Raw genomic sequence first — 10,713 nt, 5'->3', positions numbered from 1 at the left:
ATGAAAATGCATCCCAGCCTGAGGTTCTGGTCCCTATCAGGCTGGACATGGAGATCGATGGGCAGAAGCTAAGAGACGCTTTCACTTGGAACATGAACGGTATGTGGGGGGTGGGGCTGGGCCCCAGGCCAGCTGTGTGGGCCTTCTAGGGTCCCGGGCCCTTTGGGAAGAAGCCCAGGGCCCCTGCTCAGAGCCATGCTCTCAAGAGTGTCCTGGACAGTAGAGGGAGCCAGGCATGGACTCTGTCCCCGCTGTGTAGCTCTGAACGTTAGGGCAGACCCCACGTGGTGCCCTGCGGCTGAGGGCGTGGTCTTACCTGGCTGTCAGCCCTCCCCATCTTCACCTTCCTACCTTTAGCTTATAATGCACGTGACCTCCTCAACAGTCTGGTTGGCCTCTAGTGGACACCTTCCATTCCTAAAACTGCCCTTCCTCAAGTGGGCCATGTAGGGCTAAGGTGGGGCCTGACCAGAAAAGCTGGGTACCTGGGAAGGGGAGCCCCTGGAGAGAACAGGCTTGCAACCCTGCGTGGGGTCACGTCAGCCTAGGAGCCAGGGGTGAGCGCTGGCATGCAGTGTGGGGCAGCCAGCGATCTCCTAAAGAGACGGCCAAGGAGACTGCTGGTGGCTCCTCTCACAGCTTGCCGTGCTCTGGGAGAAGGCAGGAACGGTGCTCTTGGGAAGGGCCCTGAGCAGGAGAAGGCCGAGAAGCTGAGAGTGGTGCCTGCACCCTGAGGTGGGCTGCTGGCTGTGGGGAGAGGCCCCCCAGAGACTGGCCTGAGGGTGACGTGGGCGAGGGAGGGGTGGGCAGACGCGCCACAGAGGCTCGCAGGATGGCGCCCCCAGAGTCCTGGGCTGGGCTTGTCCCAGGAGGGCAGTGGTGCCTTCTGGACAAAGCTCGGCTCGCGAGGCAGGGCTGTCTGTCACCCCCCCCCATCTTCCGTCTGTCCATCACTTAGCCAGTCATTCATCTGTCCCTTCATCTTTATCTGTTATCCATCCATCTGTCACCTATCCACTGATCCATACAACCATCCATCTGTCCATCCGTGCTCTCATCCATCATCCTTCCATCTGTCCACCTCCTCCTCCATCCATCATCCCTCTGTCTGTCCATCGCCGGGATGTGTGGAAGAAGGAGGCCAAGCTGATGAGTGTTTGTTAAGGTGCGTCCCTTAGGATGGGGTCAGGACAGCAGAGCCTTGTCTCTTGAAAAAGAGTCCTTGGGGTCCTCACTTAAGTTGGCATCTGACGTAGTGCTGTGGCTGACCAGGGGGCCGGTGCTAGCCATCTGCACTGCCAGTGGAGTGAAGAGCGGGCTCTTGCACCCTGCTGTGCCCTGTCTTCAGGGAGGCCGGCCAGTATATATACTGTATATATACAGTATATATACAGTATATATACTGTATATATACAGTATATATACAGTATATATACTATATATATATATCCAGTATATATACTATATATATACAATACCACCGTATTGGTGACAGGGGAGAGAGCAGATGGGCCGCCTGCCCATGAGTGGGAGGAGGAGGGGCTGGGACAGGCTGCGAATGGAGCCTGCAGCAAATGTTAGTCCAAGCACCTACTGTGTGTCAGAGCTGGGCAAAGGGTGTCATTGGATCCTCACGATGGCCCTGGGAGGCAGGTGCCATTATTATCCCCATTTTACAACTGAGGAAACTGAGGCAGACAGACTCGGTCACTTTTCCAGGATCCCACAGCTAGTGAGTCCCTGAGGCGAGATTTGAACTCATGTCTTCTTGCCTTCAGGCGTGGCTCTCTGACCACTATGAGCTCCCTCTGAGAACATGGAGGTCTAAACCCCAGACCTTCCTCCCTTGTTCTTCCTTCCTTGACTGTGTCCTCACAAAGTGCTGATGTTTTCATGGAAAAGCCACCAAGGGCTCTGGCCTAGGGTGACCTAGGAAGAGAGTTCTCAGGAGCTGGACCTGGGCTGTTGGAGCAGGAGGGAGATGCCAGCTCCTTAGCCCTGAGGGCAGCATGAGTGCCTTTGGAAGGATTGGGGTCAGGACCTTGTTCCCATCGTGGGGTCCAGAGGCCTCCCAGGCCCCCTGCGGCTCTGAGCTTAGGGGTTTTGAGGCCTGGGTCTCTTAGCACCCTAGAGGGTCCATGTGCACGGATATCATTGTTGATCACATAGTGTGACCTGCCTCAGTCTCCCCAGTAGTGCTTCTGGGACCAGAGGGTCTCTTGCCCAGCTTGGACACTCATCGGCTGCCTCTTGTTTCTAATCTCAGAGAAACTGATGACCCCAGAAATGTTCTCAGAAATTCTCTGTGATGACCTCGATCTGAACCCTCTGACCTTTGTCCCTGCCATTGCCTCGGCTATCCGGCAGCAGATAGAGTCCTATCCCACTGACAGTCTCCTGGAGGACCAGTCGGACCAGCGAGTCATCATTAAGGTAGGGGCACGGAGAAGTAGAGAGACCTCTTGAAGTAGAAGGGGGCCCCCGGCCTGCTGGGACCTCTGCTTAGGCCTTGAGGGGCAGGGAGAGGTAGAGCAGGGCCCCCAGTCTCAAGGTGCTCCTTTGGACTCCAGCCCCCATCTCCTGAGTTGAGCTCTGGGACAGGAAGATTTGATTCCTGCCTAGTCCGTGGCCAGCATGCCCACAGCAGGTGCCTGGTGGTACCCATTGCCCCATGCCCTTGGTCTCTTTCTGGGCTGGTTGGGCCGCCAGGGCAGAGGGCAGTGGTCCTTGCCAGTTTAGAACCCTTAGAATGGGGTAGGTATGGTCGTGCCAGACCCCAGGGGCTTCTCCCTCTGGCTGACATGAGCCCAGACACCTGCGGGTTACAGGCTGTGGGCCTGGCCCTTCTTTCTCTAGCAGATGCTCTGAGATGGGGAGGGCCCCTTTCTGGGAGGGCGTGGGGAGTGGTAAGAATGCTCCCCTCACTGTGGGGGGCCTGCATCCATGGCCTTCCCCCTTTTCTCTCGGGTCCCGGCATCCAGTTGAATATCCACGTGGGAAACATCTCTCTGGTCGACCAGTTTGAGTGGGACATGTCTGAGAAGGAGAACTCCCCGGAAAAGTTTGCTCTGAAGCTATGCTCGGAGCTCGGCCTCGGCGGGGAATTCGTCACCACCATCGCTTACAGCATTCGGGGCCAGCTTAGCTGGCATCAGAAGACCTACGCTTTCAGGTGGGGCTCCTGGCGGGTAGAGGTGGGGCTGGTCTTTGTCTCTTTGACCTTTGCTATGGGGGCAAGGAGAGCGGAATCCAGGCAGGCAGGGGCAGGGTCCATCTGAAACCTGGGTGTCATGCAGAGGGTGCTGGTGGGGGGCAGCCACCACCCTTCCTCCTGGAGGCCTTGAGCAGCTTCATCATGCATGTGTGTGCGTGCGTGTGTGTGCCCATGGGTGTGAAGGTGTGTGTGTTTGGGGGACTGGCGGGGAGCCTCCCTTTATCTGGTCCCAGCTTCCACAGAGACTTCATTCTCCTGTGAGGGGCGCTGCCTGCTGCCTGGTGGGGTGGGCCCCACATGCGTGATAGGCCGAGGAGCCAAGCACATCTTGGGGTCCTCTTGGTATTGAGTCCCTCTCTCCCTGGGCCTTCAGTCAGCCCGGAAGGGACACGGGTTTGGCAGGGCCTTTGGCTTGTTGGTGACAGGGTGTTGCTTGCTCTGGCCCCATGGTGACCCCTGACAGCCTGGCATGGGGCCCCCAGTAGATTTTGGGGAGAAATTCTAGTTTCTCTGGGGGTACCAGCCTGGTGGGTTCTCTCTGGGCACTGGAGGCCTCCAGGCCTGCCTGGAGCTGCCCAGAAAAGTCCGTCTATATCTCCTACTAGTGGTTCCTGGGGCAGGGGCTTCGTGAGGGCGGACTGAGCTCAGGGGCCAAATCTGGTGCCTTGTCCTGGGCTGCTTGGTGTAGTGAGAGGTGGACAGAGGAGGGCGTTGGCACTGGCGATGGGAAGCCAGACAGGTTGGGAGGGAGGGAAGGCGTCTCTCCTCTGGCCTAGCCTCCCTCCATCAGTTTTGGTCAATACAGGTCTTGGCCCAGGGGCTGCCTGTACAGCGTCTTCTTTCTGGAGACTGCCTTTGGCCAGGAGAGCTAGTAGCAGTCCAGAGGCCTGTTCCAAACCATGTGACCTTGGCAGGGTGGGAGGGGGCCAGAAAAAGCAGGTGTGGCCTCTGGGCTTGAGCTGAACTGAAAGCAGAAGGGTAACCCCCGAGATGGGAATGGAAGGCATGGAGTGGCCTTCTGCCCCCAGTGCCACAGGCTCCACAGGCTGGACGTCCAGGGGCCCAGAGACCTGAGGGCAGCATGGCCGGGCTCTGCCCCTAGAGCAGTTCCTGCACAGGCTGCTGGGGCCCCAAGGCGTTCCCAGGTCCCCTTGACTGCTTGGCTCCAGCAGTTGCTTGCCTCCTACTTCTGAGGCCTTGCTTGAGGCCCCTGCCAGGCCCAAGGGTCTTGCAGATGCCTCATCCATCTAGCTGGCTTGACTTTAGACTCTGGCAATTCCACAGACTTGGCGGTTCACTCTGTACTCTGTAAGTGGGATCTTGTGAGAGCTGAAGGGTACAGATTCCGGAGTCATGCCAGCCTGGGTCTGTTCCAGGAGGGGCTGGCTTGGCCCTCACTCCTCCCTCCCTGGCCATGATTCATGTGCTTTGGGCTTGTGCTTAGTTAGTTCTTGGCACCACATTGACTTTGGCGGGGGGGGGGGGGAGCGCACTCAGGGTGCCCACAGCCTTGTGTCAGCAATCCTAACAGACAAGTCATCTGCCTCTTAATCACTCTGAGGGTGGGGGTGGGAGATTCTTTGTTGTCTGAAGCCCATGGGGTGGTGCCAGGCCGGGCCAAGCTGGACTCCTTCCTCTCCCCTCCCCATGCCGCTCCTGCCTGGCCCTTGGCCAGGGATGTGTGCACATGGCTATAGCTGAGGGTCATTAGCTTTGCTTCAGGTCAGGCTGGGCTAGGGGGTAGGTGAGGGAGATGCCAAGCTTAAAGAAAGCAGCCCCTGCCTGCCTTCTGTAGTGCCAGTGCAATATTTACAGCCACAATCACGATAAAGACCATGACTATAAATATCACATGGCATTTGATTGCAAAGTATGATGGATTCTCCAGGTAGAGGACAGAACTGAAGTATTTCTTCAGACACCAGAAATCCCAATCCCCAAACCATGCTAGTACCAAAGATATTCAGAAGCCATAGCACTGAGAGCCACAGCAGCCTTCAGCCTTCCCACAGACCACCACAAGATCAACATTTCTTCACAAACCTCTCTGGCTCCGCAGGCTCCATGTGACCACATTCAGCCTTGTCAGGGGGCAGGGAAGGTACCTTCCCTGTAAGTACCAATATGGGGCCTGCTGTGTGCCAGGCATGGTCTTCACAACAACCGTGCAAGGGACGTTCTGTTGTTATTCCCATTTTGCACTTGAGGAAACTGAGACGAATAGTGACTGGCCCAGGGTCACACGGCCAGCCTCAGATTTGAGCTCAGGGCCCCAGCCCATACCTGCTGTGCCACCAGTGGGCTGCAAGTCAGCTCAGCAGACCTGGCTTGGGATTGAAAGCCTGGGTGAGGACTTCTCTCAGGAGGAGTGTATTTGAGGGCCTTTGTCTGGTCTAGATCTGCCCTTTCGTGTGTAGAGGGAATTGCTAGGGCTCCAGGGGAGGTGAAGGGCCCTCAGCGGCATCTAGCTCATTCCTCCCTCAACAACCTACCCCACAAACAGCAATTCTGCTTGGAGACTGATGCCAAGGAGTGTCCCAGGGCAGGCTGGAGCGCACGGCCACCAGGCAGCTGGCCAGGCCAGACGGCTTCAGCGTTTCACCCAGGGTGGGCCCAGGTCTTTGCTCTCTGAGCTCCAGTCCCACATGTCGGGCTGCCTGCTGGTCTCTGCCTGGATGCCCCCCTGGGGGCCCTACTCCCTGGCATTGCCGCCGATTCCGTTGCTGGGGCTCGGGCCTGTGGCTGCGGATTGTCAGCTTTCCTTCCTGTCTCTCTGTCTGCTCCTTTCACAGCCCTAGCTCACCTTTCATTGCCTCTGACCCAGACCTTGCATTAGTTTCTTCGACGGTCTCCCTGAATCCAGTGTCTCTTTTTTCCAGTCCTCAGCACAGATGCTAGATTGATATTCCAAGAGCATGGGTCTGCCCAGAAGCTTCCTTGGCTCCCTACTGACTCTGGGGGAGAAGACAGAGTGCTCCCTAAGGGCTGAGCTCACCCCTCCGTCTCAGGCGCTCTCCATTCTAGCCGAAATGGCACCTTAGTGCCTTGGCACCTGCTGTCCCCACATGTGGGATCTCCTCCCTCCACGTTGCCCCACTCGCAATCTCAACTCACTTCCTCCTGTGTTTTTGTATCGATCACGGCTCATCTCTTCTTTGCATATGTGGGTCCTCAGGAGAATGTGAGTGGGTGGAGGGCAGGGGCCGATCATTCTTGTCTTGGCAGCCCCTGCCCTCAGGGAGCGTATGATGTAGGGGGACACGTCTGAAACACATCCAGAAGCAGGAGGGCAGGGAGGCTGGTGAGGATGGAGTCCTTGATGTGTTTGGGCTGAACTTGGATGTGATGCTGGAGGGGAGGCCAGGGTAGCTTCTGGGGTACACCAGTGGGAGCCAGCCCCAGGTGTGCGTGTGTCTGTGGGGCACAGCAGTGGGGGCTGGCACTGCCCCTGGGGATGACGGAGGGCATCCTTGGAGGACAAGGCCATAGCGGAGCACTGAGGTGGCCCTCTCGGGGGCAGGAGCCGTGGATCTGGAGCATCTCCTCTCCAACATGCATCTGTCTGTCTCTTCCCTCAGTGAGAACCCTTTGCCCACAGTGGAGATTGCAATTCGCAACACGGGCGATGCTGACCAATGGTGCCCGCTTCTGGAGACCTTGACCGATGCCGAGATGGAGAAAAAGATCAGAGACCAGGACAGGAATACCAGGTGCCTTGGTCATGCACTTTAGGCATTGATCACATCCTCACAGCAGCCCTTTTACAGAGGCTCAGACAGATGCCCAGGTCACCCAGCTTGTGTCTGAGGTTGGGTTTGAGCACAGGGCTTTACTTGGCCCAAAGGAAGGATGCCCCCAGCTGGCCAGGGCTTCCCCCCCAGGTCAATCAGGCTCTGTGCTTGCCTTGGTCTTTCTCAGGGTCCTCCAAGCCCGGCTTGGCCCACTTGGGGACCAGCCAGGTGATGCTGGAGGGAGGGCTGTGGTTTGACATGGGAGACTGTGTCTTGTCTGCCCTCACTCCAGTGAGGGAGGGTGGGCCTGAGCTGGGTGCTCAGTGAGCCCTTGGCTGTGGCCTCCTGCCCTCATTAACCGTGCTCCTTCTGCTTCACAGGCGGATGAGACGTTTGGCCAACACCGCCCCAGCCTGGTAACCCACCGGCCCCTCACAGTGAAGTCTCTGGAAGAAGGCCCTTTTTCCTTTTCTCTGTTGGCAGAAGAGGCTGGGGGGAGGGGTGGCTGCCCTTCACTAGGGCCCCTCTTCCACTGCCCTGCCCAGCCTGGCTGGCCCGGGGTTGGGGGAGGTGAAGAAGGGCTTTTCTGGTCTGATAGGCTTGTTTCATGTGTATAGGTGCCCATGGCACAGCTAGGAAGATTTTTTTAAATAAAGAAAATGTGGGGTGAAGCTGGGATCTGGGCACAGCTTTGAAAGGGGCGCTGGGGAGTGGGCCCTCAGTTATTTGATGGGGAAGAGGGGGTTGGACGGTCCTGTTCTTCCTGGGCACCTTGGGTCTGTGGGAGAGCCTGGCCAGTCCATCAGCTTCCCAAACCCTTCTTGACCCTGGGCTCTCAATCCCGTGGGAGAAGACCAGGGAAGGAAATGAATTATTCAGTGCCCACTGTGGGCCAGGTCCTGGGTTAAGTGCTTTGCAAATCTGATGAGGCAGGTGCTGGTATGATCTCTGTTGAAGAAACTGAGGCATTGAGAAATCTGAGGCTGGATCTGAACTTGGGCCTTCTTGGCCTTGACCACGAGAGCATGGAGGAAACCTGCCCCTGGCCAGCTGCATGGCCACTGAGTGGCTTCCCAGAACACTGGAGGCCTCTGATGCCCCCCATCGAAGAGAGACCACACTACTGTGCCCTACCCCAGCTAACACCCCCCCCCCGCCAGGAGTGGATGTGCTTTGACAAGAGCATGGTTGGATCCAGCTGGGGTCATGGCCAGTGGGCCAGGAACCCCCTCAGACAGGGTGCTGTCAAGATTGCCTGGATTGCCCTCTCCTTCCACCTCTAATCCTTGATGGCCATGCTGGCCAGGTCTAGCCTTAGGCAACCAAGACAGATGATGGCTCGAGAGTGTGGCTTCGAATGCTGTGCTTGTCACCACCAGGCTGGTGGACACAGGTCAGCCCCCAACCTGTGGGGGTAGAGGATGTCAAGGCCCACAGACCTCTCACAACACTCCAACCCCTCCCTTGAGAGAAAGGTAAGATTTGTAACTGGAAACCAGAGAAGAGAGGTAACTGTGGTCATGGAGACCTGGAAAAAGCCTAGCAAGTGCCCATCCCTGGAGCCAACCCTGAATTTGTGCCAAAAGTCCAACGTGCCAGGGTGCCCAGGAAGCCATGGGCAGCTGTCTTACAAGAGCTGTCATGGTTGCCCAGCACCTGTGGAGGAGCCCCTTTCTTCAAGGTGGTGGAATTGACTACTGAAAAAGCATTTATTGTGTCAGGCGTGGTTGGCATACAAGTACAAAAGCCAAAGGAGCCCCTGCCTTCAGGGGCTTACATTCTTACAAAGGCTGAGCTTCGTTGTCAGAATAGTGATTGGAACCTTGAGTAGGTTGGCATGCCCCATCCAAGGACCGTGTCCCAGCTTGTCTGATCCTGTTCCAGGGCATGAAGGAAGGGAAGGGAAGGGGAGGAGTGTGTGGGGTGCTGGAAGCAGTGATCCCAGAAAAGACAGAGTGCTGGGGATGAGAGAAGCTCAGCTGAGGCAGGAAAGGGCCTCGCGCCTGCATTCCCCTTGCACCATCTTGCCGCGGACTTATTTAAGCACTGTAGATGAACTTCCTGCCTCCTGTTCCCTGCCAGGGCTCAGTGGGGTGGTCCTGCCCCAGGCTGAGGGCACTTTCTCTTTGAGTAACAGACTCTGCACTTGTTCAAGGAGCCCTCTCTGGCTTCCTTCCCATGGGGGACCCTGGCTCTTCCCCATTTAAGATGCTCTAGGAGAGGGCTCTCTGCAGCACCAGATGGAGGGAGTGTTGCCCCCAGATTGAAACGGCCAGTGGGTTTCCCTGGGATAAGCACCACCCCCTGCTTCCTTGCCATGTGGCCCATTCTCCAGCCAGGAAGGCCTCCACACAAACTGCCACAGCCCTTACACTAAGATATGGGAGGAAGACACTGGCAGCTCCATTTGGGGCTGAGGAGGCCTGGGTGACCCTCAGCCCCCAGCTGCATGTAAAAAGGCACCAGTAGGCCAAGGCTGGCACAGAGGCTGTCAGGTCTTTATTAGGTTCACCTGTTGGCCCATGCCTCCACTCTCATTTCCTGGAGTGGGGGAGAGGGCCTGGGGCCACAGTGCTGAGCCATAGCACTTGGGCTTCCAGGCTGTGGGATGAGGGGGGAAGGGAGGCAAGCCTCCTGGCTAGAGCCATGGGCCCACCTTTTGCAGGCTGGAAGGAAGTGGTCACTGTTGGGGGTCCACAGGGTCCCTGGCCGCCTGCTCCTCAGGAAGGGGTCTGTAATTTGGGTCCTCTTCAGGGGCATCAAAAAGCAGCTTCCTGAATGATCAGGGGATGACAAGGGATGAAGGCCCCCACAGGTTGGGACTTAGCCTAAGGTAGGGAACTGTGGCCCCAGTGCCAGGGGTGGGCAGGCCCTGGTGCCCCAGTACTCACAGGAAGCTGGGGGTAAGCAGTAGCCTCTTGCCTCCAGGCTGGTTGGGGAAGACATCTTCAAGAAAGTAATAAATGTGACCCACGGCAATCCCTGAGCAGGAGGAGAGAGCAGGCTCATGAAGGGGCTTGTGGAGGGCATGGCACCCAGAGGGCCAGCCGGAGTCCCAGGAAGCCAAGGCCTCCCCAGCACCTGCTCACCCAGGAGGTCCACCAGCACTGAGTTTCCCAGGAGCAGCGAGAAGGCCATGAGCACCCAGGGCAGGAAGGGCGCCTGGAAATGGAGTCCGAAGAAGTTCATACGCAGGTATGGGTTGCGCCGGCTCCACACGTACACCAACATGATGGTGAAGGCCTGGCCCAGGAAGAAGAGGCTGGCCAGGAGCCCGAAGAGCTGGGGGCTCGGGAGTCAAGGAGGGGCTTGGGGCAAGGGCACTCCACCTGCTCAAACCAAGAACCTGGGCTCTCTACTGTTACACACACACTCCCTAGCTGCCTGCCTCGGTTTCCCCACTTCTAAAGTGGGGCAGCACTGGCAGAATGGCCTTCAGAAAGTGCTGTCTGTCTGCTTCCATTAGCCTTCCTTCCCCTGGAGTCCAGAGAAGGGTCTAAGCAGGGCCCTGTAGGGGGCCTTGCCGCTTCCCTTGGGGCCCTGGCACCTGGCTGGAGGAACGGGGCAGGAAGGATACTGTTATAAGGACTCCCCCGAAGAGAAACATGAAGACAAAATCCGCCGTCCGTCCCCGGAAAGACCCTTCCTCCAGCATGCGGCAGTACCTGTACCTGGGGGCACTATCGGAAACATCCCACCTGGACAGTCTGGAGCTGGACCTCTGGCCCTGCCCGGCCCGGCCCCCTGCTGCCTGGTCTCCCCCAGACC

The 10,713-nt window shown here is 57.7% G+C and overlaps 2 protein-coding genes and 1 pseudogene across 8 annotated transcripts in view; 2 read left to right on the top strand and 1 right to left on the bottom strand.

Moving 5' to 3' along the window:
* The window catches only part of SMARCB1 (SWI/SNF related BAF chromatin remodeling complex subunit B1), an 11,031-nt gene extending 3,415 nt beyond the window's left edge, over positions 1–7,616 (top strand). The window contains exons 5-9 of the mRNA XM_069096697.1: positions 1–99; positions 2,267–2,433; positions 2,982–3,172; positions 6,793–6,924; positions 7,326–7,616. The exon at positions 1–99 is cut by the window's left edge and continues 17 nt beyond it. Coding sequence (XP_068952798.1) covers positions 1–99; positions 2,267–2,433; positions 2,982–3,172; positions 6,793–6,924; positions 7,326–7,365 — 629 coding nt within the window. The 3' untranslated portion in view covers positions 7,366–7,616. The remainder of the gene's footprint in view (positions 100–2,266; positions 2,434–2,981; positions 3,173–6,792; positions 6,925–7,325) is intronic.
* Positions 1–10,713, top strand: part of LOC138167675 (zinc finger protein 850-like) — a 762,790-nt pseudogene that overhangs the window by 690,909 nt on the left and 61,168 nt on the right.
* DERL3 (derlin 3) overlaps positions 9,423–10,713 on the bottom strand; it is a 2,168-nt gene continuing 877 nt past the window's right edge. For 4 of the 7 annotated variants that reach the window (XM_069096672.1, XM_069096673.1, XM_069096670.1 and 1 more), the window contains 4 exons: positions 10,523–10,616; positions 10,035–10,227; positions 9,837–9,927; positions 9,423–9,719 (listed from right to left, as the gene is read on the bottom strand). In XM_069096672.1, coding sequence (XP_068952773.1) covers positions 9,626–9,719; positions 9,837–9,927; positions 10,035–10,227; positions 10,523–10,616 — 472 coding nt within the window. In that variant the 3' untranslated portion in view covers positions 9,423–9,625. Of the gene's footprint in view, positions 9,720–9,836; positions 9,928–10,034; positions 10,235–10,522; positions 10,617–10,713 lie in introns of all 7 variants that reach the window. The other 3 variants (XM_069096674.1, XM_069096676.1, XM_069096675.1) reach the window with 1 other exon arrangement.

The sequence above is a fragment of the Petaurus breviceps genome, unplaced genomic scaffold, assembly GCF_028583685.1.
Source record: "Petaurus breviceps papuanus isolate PSGF00001 unplaced genomic scaffold, PetGlider_PUasm1.0 287, whole genome shotgun sequence".
Classification (NCBI taxonomy): Eukaryota; Metazoa; Chordata; class Mammalia; order Diprotodontia; family Petauridae; genus Petaurus; species Petaurus breviceps.
Note: the sequence above shows the minus strand (reverse complement) of the source record. Positions and strands in the feature narration are given on the sequence as shown.